The sequence below is a fragment of the Alligator sinensis genome, unplaced genomic scaffold (genome assembly GCF_000455745.1).
Source record: "Alligator sinensis unplaced genomic scaffold, ASM45574v1 scaffold763_1, whole genome shotgun sequence".
NCBI classification, from domain to species: Eukaryota; Metazoa; Chordata; order Crocodylia; family Alligatoridae; genus Alligator; species Alligator sinensis.
Genome location: NW_005842744.1, coordinates 692,846 through 704,652, shown reverse-complemented (window position 1 = coordinate 704,652; position 11,807 = coordinate 692,846). Strand labels below are relative to the sequence as shown.

The 11,807-nt window shown below is 40.0% G+C and overlaps 1 protein-coding gene across 4 annotated transcripts in view; it reads left to right on the top strand.

The window, feature by feature from the left end:
- Nucleotides 1-11,807, top strand: part of MLH1 (mutL homolog 1) — a 29,434-nt gene that overhangs the window by 5,558 nt on the left and 12,069 nt on the right. For all 4 annotated transcript variants that reach the window (XM_025216485.1, XM_006034514.3, XM_014525099.2 and 1 more), the window contains 8 exons: nt 1,244-1,317; nt 2,190-2,262; nt 3,171-3,262; nt 4,116-4,158; nt 4,820-4,908; nt 6,725-6,837; nt 8,227-8,320; nt 9,842-9,995. In XM_025216485.1, coding sequence (XP_025072270.1) covers nt 6,771-6,837; nt 8,227-8,320; nt 9,842-9,995 — 315 coding nt within the window. In that variant the 5' untranslated portion in view covers nt 1,244-1,317; nt 2,190-2,262; nt 3,171-3,262; ... (1 more) ...; nt 4,820-4,908; nt 6,725-6,770. The remainder of the gene's footprint in view (nt 1-1,243; nt 1,318-2,189; nt 2,263-3,170; nt 3,263-4,115; nt 4,159-4,819; nt 4,909-6,724; nt 6,838-8,226; nt 8,321-9,841; nt 9,996-11,807) is intronic.

The following is an 11,807-nucleotide window of genomic DNA, read 5'->3' as shown; positions in this document are numbered from 1 at the left end:
CCAGGGGCCCAACCCGGCCGGGTGGCAGAGGGACCCCAAGGGCGGCAGGACCCGGCTGGGCGGTGATCGGGGGGATCTGGGGGGCTGGTGGGGGGAGGGGCTGGGCAGGACAGAGATCAGAGGGGCTGGGGGAACAGGTGGGGCCGGCAGGGGTCCCCCCCATGGTCCCCTCCTCTAGCCCCCCGACCCCTTACTCACCAGCACTGGAGCCCTGGTGCTAAACATGTGGGCTGGCCAGCCACACGTTTCAGCACCAGAGCAAGGGGCCAACCACAGAGGCTCTCTGGCAGCCAGAGCGTCCCCCTGAAGGACCCAGCCTCTGGTTGCCTTGCTGCCCCGCTTTTTTTTGCTTCGTTTTTTTAGACCCCTGGTTATGGTCTAATTTTCTCCCCGCACTGCAGACTTGCAGCGCAGGGAACATTTTTTCAATCCTGCACATGCCTCCTGCCCTGCATCAAAAGGGTTTGAGGCGGGGCAAGAGGCACGTGCGTGCTCGTCTGGACGCGACCTGTGATTCTATGGTTCTGATTCATGTATTTGGAATCTGTGATGTCAGAGTAATAGTAACGTTACAGGTAGTTATAGAGAGTTCCAGGAAAAATATGAGACCTGGATTTGTAATATAAAAAGTTATAGGAGAGAAACTTCATTGACTAGGCATGAGGAGAAAGAGAAAACCTCTAAGGCTTGTTTTAATCAGAAAGAGAGGAGGGACAGTCATAACAACTTCACAGGTCACTTTTTAGTTGCACTGTTTATTGAACTACTTGGAATATCAGAAATAACCATCACACTTTAATTCATGCTGTATAATCAGCTGGTTTACTAATTCTGTATGCATAAAGATGCTGTAAGAGTTCAGGTCATTTTTTTTTTTTGTTTGGTTGGTTTTGGGGGGTTTTTTTGGGGGGGGGGGTTAAGCATTTACATATTCATTAAAAAACAAAATCAAGAAGCTAAAACTGATTCCTGAATGGAGTATTTTAAAAGCACAGATGGTATAAACCAAGAGACTGTCACGTCCTTAATCATACCCAGTTCAGAATTTTGTTTCAGTATTTTTCTATCCAGCGTCTGTTAAATTTGACATTTGCCACTTTTAAGTAATTAACACCAATTACTTGCAAGTATGAACTATCTGCATTTTAGTGGTAACTAGTTATTGAACTACTATAGATACATTCATTCAAAAATAGATATTTATTTGAAAAAGCTTGGTAAAGATTTTTTTTTATCTCACTAGGCTCTGGCTAGCATAAGTCATGTTGCCCATGTTACTGTAACAACTAAAACTGCTGATGCAAAGTGTGCATACAGGTATGGTATATGTATTCACTCTATAAGTTGTGTGCATTTATAATGATCTTAGCTATTGTATGCCCTATTTCTTAGTGATTAGTAGCATGGATGTTATCTTGTATTCCCTAACCTCACAAAAGGAATGGCTGGAAAAGGGAGTATGAATTCCCATAGTTCATGATGGGAAGAGGCATGTAGGTTACAACAAAATGGGTACAAAGATGAAATGGGAGAATAATATAAAAGAGGCGTCAGGGTACAAACTGTAGAAGTTACATAGATAATTGAAATGGGGAGCAGGAGGTAGGGAAAGCATAGAGTTAGGTAGGTGAAGATTGAGTGTGATTTACTTCAGACTGTAAAAGCAAATACATATTTAGTTCATGCAGTGGACTGTTGCTTAAGTCTTCAAAGATGAATGATCCTTCTAAAGGGAATTTTTTATTAGCAAGTCTAAGCTAAATTTTCTTGTTTGCTGTCCAACTTCAGAAAAAATCCTGCCTGCAGGGCTGCCTTTTGATGCTTTCCATTATGAGTAACTGAAAACAGGATCTTTTAACTTTGCCAGACTTTAGCTGTTTTTATGAGAATAAGATTTAGAGGAAATAATAATTGGTTTGTATTTATGTAAAATACCACCCCCACCCCCCCACCCCAAATCTGGCCTCATTTCTTTGAAGGACTCTGGTTGCTGTGGAGTAGAAACCAGAAATTGTGATCCTTTTGCCATCCCTGTGAAAATCTGCATAAATGCAGTCTCGTCTTTTAATTCTTTAGGTTGAGTTGGCTTTTTGTTCATTCCCAATTTCTGCTTGGGTTGTTTGTGTGCTGTGTTGCTTTTCCTAACTGCTCTAAGTATCTGACACCTATTTATTTTGTTTTCTGTTCAGAGCCAACTATTGTGATGGGAAATTGAAAGCTCCTCCAAAGCCTTGCGCTGGAAACCAGGGAACTCAGATCACGGTAGATTAGTTGTCTCTTTGGTTGATTTTACAAGTGTTGTATATTGTAAATTGGGACATTTTACAACATCGTGGATTTTCTGTGTAATCTTTCCAAAAATGGCAGTTATGTGGTGCTTTTTTCTCTGCTTTTAGATGATAATACTGTATCATGATGTGATAGCAGCATTTTGTATTTGGACTTTTCAGATTGTCTTTGGGGAGATAGGCCTACCTCTTATTTAAAAATGTGGTGCTGAATTCCCTCAAACTTAACACTGTTTTTCAAACCAAATGCCAGGACGCCAATCCTAACTAAAGGAATTTTAGATTTAATATATAAATGTTAAATCTAAAATGTCAATTACCTAATAACACAATGAGGAAGCACTTGCTACTACTAACAGCAAAACAGGAAACATAATTTAATGATGTTTCTGCCTCTAGGACTTTATCAGAACATATTTTACTCATTTCATTAAACCATCAAACATCTTATTACTCCATTTATCCTAAACTAACAGAAAATGTACTAGTTCTTGTAATTATTTACTTTTATTATACTAAACTACATTGTAACAAGGGAGCACATCTAGTTTGTTAACAGCAAAATAAGGATTTTTTTACCTGAGAATATCTCTCTTAGCATAGTTTCCACCAAAGATTAAATACTAAGAACAAAACATTCATTTTTGTTCCTGTAAAAAATGGTTATCATTATTTCTGATATTTTAGTATCCCTCCTTAGAATGGCATTGTGTTATATGAAATTAAGAATAACACTCAGGGCAAACTAAGCAGGTAGTGAGTCGAGAACACAGACTGTGTTTAAATTAAAATGTGCCCAGGCTCCTTAGAGTGGTTCATATGAACTGTTTAATTAATCTTAATTTCATATGTGATTTTAAATAGTGACCTTTTTCTCTGCAGGTTGAAGATCTTTTTTATAATGTAAATACAAGGAGGAAAGCTTTAAAAAATCCAAGTGAAGAATATGCAAAAATATTAGAAGTTGTTAGCAGGTAAACTGCTGTAACATATGGCTTCAGTTTGTTTTGTCTTCTCTGTTGGGGTCTTTTTAAATATTAGTTTAGGACAGTATCAGTTTATAGCCAAATATCACTGGCTCAATAAATTAGATTTCCAGAATAAGGGAAACAATATGCATTGTTTCCATAACGTTTTCAGGTTGTTGTCATACTGACGTGCATGTTTTGGACCAAATTGTGAGTACTTGCTTGATCTGACTCCTAATGATGACCCCATTCAGTCAATGACCTCATTTATAACTTGCTGAATCAAGGAGTCCTAGCTTAGTTTCCACTTTGACCTCATTCGTTTGGTAGACTGAATGAGGTCAAAGTGGTAACTAAGCAAGGACTCCTTGATTCGGCAAGTTATAAATTAGCTGGTATTCTCCCCTTCTGTAGAAATAATTAATCCCAGTCATGGTGATTATTGTGGCCAAGTTAGCCAGTCTCCTTCTCTTTTTCCTAGAAACTGGTGGTTGACTTTGTGGTACTAAAGATATTACTCGGTATGGTTGAGGTTTTACTGTTGCCCATGCCCAGCTTTAGCTTCTGTTACAGAATTGAATTGACAAGATCCATATGGTTTGTTTAGAAAAAAATGAAAACATTTGATTTCCAGTACTTGGAGATCTCCAAGATGGTCCTCAAATTTCATGTGGTCTGGAGTAGGCCAGATAATTACTAGCAAATTGTTAGAATTTCTTACGACTGCTTCTTACATGAAATGCAACTTGAACCATGTTGTTGTGTCACAAAAAATTATTTGGTCATTATTCTACTGACTTATCAGTGTGGTGGGGACGACTTCATACTTTCTCATACTGAGCCTTTGTTTACCTTTCAGGTATGCCATCCATAACTCGGGCATCAGTTTTTCAGTTAAAAAGGTGTGTAAAAAGTTTTGTAATTTCATGTACTTATAAAGAGAAAGCCTTATATTATTATTAATAATAGGGAATAGTCAGTGAAGTCTTTCATACAAAAAAAAAACTTCACATATTGCAGTGTATTTTCATGCATTCTACACATGCGATATGTGAAAAATTACCTGTCTCACTCTCCAGTCTTGTAATTTGCCTAGACTCTCTCATGTTCCCCTATTTTGCCACCACTCATTCACATGTAGTTTACACTTGGAAGCTTTATGCTTATAATAACAACATGCTTCTAATGTAGAATTAGTTTATAGCATAAAATGTGTTGAACCACTGAAATAAATGATAGAGGCAAAAATGCTGCTTCTTTTTTGCCAATATAACTGTCTGCACTAGTCCTTTTGCTGGCATAGAAATGTCGTCAAAAGTCATGCCCCTAACCACACTAACTATGCTGGCAAAAAGTCTAGTGTTGATGTATCCTTGCTGCTTAAATATGTACAGATTCTTGAAGAAGAAAAAAATAGACAAAACAAAAATTCAGTTTGAAAAAACATACATTTTTCCCAAAGAGCATAAAACATCTTTCTAATTATTGTTACTTAATGGACTTTTAAGTGGTAAGGCACAATCATAAACAGTGATTCTGATTTTCTGTTTCCTTCTATTTTAGCAAGGTGATACAGTGGCAGATGTTAGAACCCTGTCAAATGCTACAACCGTGGACAATATTCGGTCTGTCTTTGGAAATGCTGTTAGCCGGTATGTTAACTATAAAAATATATGTGCATGTTTGAAATGTTATAACCCTGGTTGTTTGTGTTGACAGAGGAAGTCTCTGTGATGCTCGGGGTGCTATTTTGTCATTTTACTGTGCAAAATTAATGACATTGTTGAATCAGCTCAATATACCAGTTAAAATAAAATAACTTATTGTCTTCCAAATTACCCATGAAGACTTCAACGGTAAAGAAGTTAATTCAACTTTATGGTAGACGTCCTGAAAGTTCTGTGAGAGTGGGGAAGAGAATGATGTTCATAATGCACTGTCCCCAACCCCACAGAAGTTCTTTCATTTGTCAGAGACAGGAAGGGCATTTGTCACATAAGGTATCTTTCCCCAACACTTAGAAAAGGAGCTGTCCACAAATTAAGAGAATTTTCTACATCCTGATTACAAGGTCCTGACTCCCTTTGACGCTGGTGTCATTTTTAATATTTCCTCCCCTGAACCTCACTTACTGGATTTCTTAGTTTCCTGGAAATGTGCTTTCCTGAAATCTGAAATCTATCTACTTTTGTATGGTGACCATGAATTTGGGCCTACTGTTATTAAATAAATCCACAAAAAAAGAGGTTTAGAAACATACCCTTCCCTAGAAAATCTTATTTGCAGTTGTAGGAAGAATCTCCTCTCATAAGTTTAACTTGAGAGAATTCATAGAACAGGTTTCCAGAATCCTTTGCTGCCAATTCTTTTGGACTGTTGCCACTGATAGAAAGGTAAGTTTGATTCTGCTAATAAAATTGGAAGTTACAGCTAAGGAACTGAGCTGACTTCACTTACAACACACTTCAAATATTTCTAGCAGAAGCAGAAAAAAATGAGACATTAATGTTCAAGGATACATTGTTCAGTACGGTTTATATTTCCCATTATGGAGTTATGTATTCTCTAGGAGTACAAATGATTGCAACTTTATTCTTTTCATATATGTTTCTCAGCTTCATGAAACCGGTGGTCCTATTCACATAACCTAACATGTAGAAAAAGGCATGTAGGCCCCAAAATATTGAATGTTAAATCTAAGTTAGTTCTAAATGAGAACTACATTTATATCATGCTCTTACTCCTGATTCTTCTAGGATAAAATTTTAAATAATTATCACTTGGGACCTTTTTATACTGAATGTAGAAAGTGTAACTTTTTGCTAGGAAACTACGGTAATAAATTATTTAAGCCTAATAGGATTTCCTTAGCCACTGTAGGTGGTGCCTAGTTGGGCTGAAAGTATTTTACAGACTAATAGAGTTAGGTTCTGTTCGCCTTTTGCAGAGAAGGTTCTTAAACACTGTCAGGTTTTTGACATCCTCCTACCCCTAAATGTGGAAACCTTGTTGAAAATGTACTTGGCCATTTGTTCAGAAACAACTCGTCCCTGGATCAGTGGAACCAAAGATAAATTTTGAAGTCTTGATCACTGTGTTAGTGATACCTGTCTTTGTTAATGCCACTGATGTAACAACCATTTCTAGAGAGATAATATAATAGATATGTAACGTTAATATTTTTCTTAAAGTGTTGTAGATAATTTTTTTATGCTTTTTTAAAATGGTACGTTACTAGTTTGACTTCTAACTTTAGGCTTGTGAATAGAAAACAAGCAAACTTATTCATACAATGATGTCATTGTTTTTATTACCAACAAAGAATTTTTAATTTCCTATCTGTGATGCAAATAAAATGCCTAGTGGTACATTTCCAATAGCAAGTACTATAATCCTGAACTATCACTAAAATCTTTCTGTAGCATTGCATGCCCTTATGTATTCCATTTCTTTGTAACATTGCTACAGAGAACTCATAGAAGTGGGTTGTGAAGATACAAGGCTGGCCTTTAAAATGAAAGGCTATATAACGAATGCCAACTATTCTGTGAAGAAATGCATATTTTTGCTCTTCATAAATCGTAAGTAAAAAAGAAATGTGCATACTTTGTAAAGACTTCTGGTTTGTTTTTTTCAAAGTATTTAGCAGAACAGCATGTTTCTTTCTAGAGAGAAGCAGAATTGCACCATAAACACAAATCCTTTCAAAATCTACACTAAATACTTCTGATTCCCATTTCCATGCTCACCTGCAGATCTTGCTTAATGTTTCTGCAGTGTGAATCGTATTTTGTGTTCTGAATGTTGTAGCTTAGCTAGGGACAGGGCCAGATTAACACAATTAGGGGCATTGCCATGCCATGGTATAGGGTCCTCTGTGGTGGTGCCGTCCCACATGCCATGGCACAGGGCCTCTTTCTTCTGGGTTGATAGCATGGTCTTTTCCCTTAGGGGCAGAAATAGTTCTGTCTTCTGTAACCCAGAGAGAAGACAGCAGCAACAGCCAGACTTCCAAATATTTACCCCAGAATAGGAGTTTATCTAGAGGACAGGTGAACAAGTGGACCTGCAGTACTCTTCTTCCCAAGTCACTCAGAGTTCTCTGTGTTACAGTGTGTTAAGTTAAAAAGACACTGATACATATGATAGTTTGTCTCTTCGGAAAGCCTGAAACAGTTATGTTGTGAAGTTTTCCTTCCACCTATAAACTGAATCAGTTTTAAATTTGGGTACGCGTGCTTGATTCCAGGAACTGGGGCCTTACATGCAGATTTATAGCACCGTGATCCAGCCCTCACCAGAACAGGGCACTGTTGCTATTCCTGTTTCTACCACAGACTTGATGTGGTAGAAACAGGAATTTAACCAACAGGCATGTTGGTTAAACTCAACAGTGCTGTACATCAGTTCATCCATCTGTAAAGGAATACAACAATAGCTAGTTAATTGGAGTGTTAGGAGGCTGACTATAAAGTGCTTTAAGCTCTTTTAAAAGTGCTCTAATTTAGCTGCAAGGAAGAATTCCAGATCCCCACAGGCTACAAAAGGTGAGTTACAAGCTAACAAGTATCTTGTACAAGGTTTTAAACATACCTTGATTTGATATACAGAGCAAGAAAAAGGGGTGCATATATATGTCCTGAAATATTGCCCTGAAAAGTTGGCAAGTAGGCACAAGAGCATGGTGCCTAGTGCATGAGAATTAGAAAGTGAAACTGAGCCCTGACAGTGCTAAGTAATGAATAAGCAGTCTGACTTTAAATGTAAAAGTTATTTAAATATTAAAGGTAGTGCTTCTAATATAGGTAAATGCAACTGTATTAGAAGAAAAGTATAGTGCAAGGGAAATGACTTCAGAATTGTGTGTAGCTGTAAAGCATGGAGGTCTGGCTTCAGAGAATGGTTTTGCACCGTACATTGTATTGAAGTGGTGCTGTTTGCTTTACATGATTTGTCCTTGTTCTTTCCAGATCGATTGGTAGAATCCACTGCTTTGCGGAAAGCCATAGAAACTGTATATGCTGCTTATTTGCCAAAGGGCACTCATCCATTCTTGTATTTAAGGTGAGCTAATAAAATAAGTTTTAATCTTTAATGCCTTCCCTGTAGGGCTAGTCACAGTGAGTGGCAGCTAGAAAATGGCTTTCGTTTACATTTGGCTTCAGGTACCAGGATTTAGGTAGTGTCTTTTAAAACACTAAAAGAAGAGCCTGTTTGGTTTTTTTCAGAAGTATTGAACACCTACTCCAGTTGCAGTCATTTGGATTTATGGGAGGGATTTCATGAAACATTTGTGAAATGTGGCCCACTATAGGTTAGCACAGCAGGTCACAAAAGGATACTCATTTGTTTGGACCTAAATCCCATATCTGTCTTTCTCTACTCTGGCTTAAATTCCATCCCAAAAGATTTTTGTTAACTACTGTTAGTCTTCATTGATATGCCAGGATAAAACTGGATTAAAGTAATTAGCTGTAGAAGGTAAAAATATGTTAGAATAAATACCTGACAAACTAGAAGCTGTCATCTGGATGACTGGAGAATTGGAAGCAGACGTAATTTTTTTTCTTTCAATAATATTTTGAAACATTGATTTTTATGCATTGCGTTTTAATGATAAAGCAGATATTTCAGTCTTATACAACAGCATCGAACTGGAGCCCTGCATGACGGTATCGCTAAATGATGAAAAATCACGCATGACCAATATTGGGAGACAATGGACGTAGTCACCTGTGGAACATTTGAATAGTGATAGGGATTTCTAAAAATAGTTATGTAAATATTTCACATAAAAATTAGTTTCATTAGGCCTCTGGCAGATATTATATTATGTAATTAACATCTTAATCACATGATACATATAATAACTGCCACACATGCAAATTTATGGAGGCACAAAATGGCAGACTAGCCATAAAGATGTTTCACATTAAACATGTTTGTGGCTGGTTTGTACCCCACTTTAAATTGAATGTGTGGCATGTGTCCCAGACCTGGGGCTGCTTTCTTCCTGCCCAGTTCTGCAGATTAGCTAATTATCAGGATTGGGTAGGGGACAGCCACCAGGGTCTAGGACACAACTGCCCCATGCCTGAACCTGCCAGTCACCAGAGTGCAGGGAACCTGGCACTGGGGGCCTGGACTCCAATGCTGGGCTTCCTGCACATTGACTATCTGGGATCTGAGGAATTTTATCCCCAATCCCCAAAACTGCACATCCTGCCATGTACATCTGGTATGGTTGGATGCACCATTACTGGGATCAGGCAAAAATACCTCAGATTCTTATCATGAATTAAATTAACATCTGCCAGGGGCCTTAGAGGTTTATCCAAAGGCCAGTGAAATCAATGGAAAGGCTCCTACTGATTTCAGTCGGCTGTGGGTCACATTCCTTAGTAAGTATTCTGTCTAAAGCATCAAAACAACACACAATGCTTGACTAGCAGCTTTTTGGGGCCACCTTGGCTGCACTGGGTAGAGTTATGACCTCAGTTGTGACAAAGTTTGCGACCTGGATTCATGTATGCTTCACCATTAGTGGAGTGTTTTTAAGTTAGTTCTCTTTAAAATGTCTTGCAGCCTAGAAATAGCCCCTCAGAATGTGGATGTGAATGTGCACCCTACAAAGCATGAAGTTCACTTTCTTCATGAAGATAGTATCCTAGAACATGTGCAGCACCATATAGAGAGCAAGTTACTGGGCTCTAACTCTTCAAGGATGTACTTCACACAGGTGAGAATACAGAGGTAGTATGTATTCTGCATAAAGTTTGAATCTAATCTAGGTGATACTTGTATTATTCACCTCTTGAGAAGTATTGTTGATTGAAGAGGTGAGACTGCCAATACTTGGGTATTAAACTATTGTTAACTTAAAATATAGTTAATTTTGGGGAAATGAATTGAAGTATTCTTTCTATCTCATTCCCATGAATTCACTTTTCAATGCATAGTTTTACATCTATTTTTCCATCATATTTTGTTGGGGTTTTATTTGTTCCATCTAAATGAAGACGTAAACTCCTAGGGAAAGTATTTCAGCAAAGTGCTGTTGTATGCTGTCAAACTGACCAGAAATGTTTTTTTGAATCTCTTGTGGTCAGTGATCTTGGTGTTACAAATAACAGAGTTTGAAACAGAAGAGTAATTTCTAAAGGGATTTTGTGTCTTACCAGTGCTTAATTTTTGCAGTAGATTTAGTAAATCAATGGCTTTTTATGAAGCAATTAATTAGATGGTAACTAAATGAAACCAGTAGAATATATAGGTAGTATTAGGCAAATAGTTAATATGATCATCTTTTTTTTGTTGCGTATTTTTAGTTTCAAAATATTTTTATTTTAAATGCATACAAAATATATGTATATAACATAACAGACATACACAAATGCAGTGTTTTTGGGTTGAAGATTTGTCAATAGGTAAGACCAGCTATAACAGGTAGGCAAAATATGGCCCATGAGACAGATCCGACCCATGGGCGGTGCCCACTAATTGATAGGATCTGGCCCATGGCTGCCCCCACAGCGCTTCACCTAGGACTGAGCCCCACACTGCCCAGGGCAGCCTATTCTTTGCTTCCATCTGCCTGCGCCCAGGGCTAGGTGGTCTCTGGGCTAAGCTCTCTGGGGCATGGAGGCCTGTCTTGCCTTTGGCAGCAGCAGCCACAGACCACTCGGCCCTGGGCTGCCCTTCCCTCCAGCCCTGGCCGGTGTGCACAGCTTCCTGGCTGGGCTGCTCCCAGTGTGGTTGCAGCTGCTCTAGTGTTGTTCAGCTTCCCCTCGTGTGTCCAGCAGCTCCTCCTCCTCCTTCTGCCCCTGCTGCACTGCTCTGGTGGCTTCTGCCCCAGCGTGCAGGGCTGCTGCTCTCACCTGCCTTCCACGCACTTGCCGCCCCCCCCCCCCCCCCCCCCACCCGGTGCAATGAACAGCCACCTGCAATCAGCCAAGTGGAAGATGGTTTGGAGCTGGAGTCCCATGCATTGGGGCAGTAGCTGCCTGGCTGAAGCTTTCCCCCCTGCCCAGAGCGGCACAGCAGGGCAGAAGGCAGAGGCGGATTAACACATGGGCCTGTAGGGCCGCTGCCAATCAGGGGCTCCCTGGGTACCTGGGTTTCCTCAGGAAATGGTGGATTTCCCCTTGCAGGCAGGCAGCATTCTAGCTTGCAAGGGGTCCTTCCTGCTTGGGGCTGCCAGGAGCAAGATGCATGGGGCTTACAGCCATGTGCATGTGTGCGGCCGCATATGTGCACATGGCCAGGAAAACAGCTGGGCAGCACGGAGAGCAGCTCCCTGCAGGTAGGTCTGTGGAGGGGGAGGGGCATGGGGGGCGCAGATTGAGGCCCTCATATTGAGGGAGGGAGTGAGGCAGGGGCTGGGAGCACTGCCCAGCCAGGGCAGTACATGGGGGCCAGGTCGGGGAGCGGGACGGAGCCACGGGCAGCACATCCAGGGAGAAGAGGGGGCAGCTCCCTGCTGCCATGCTCACCCTCCCAGCGCAGGCAGGGGGGACTGTGCACCCCCCCCATATTTGTGTATGGGGCAGAT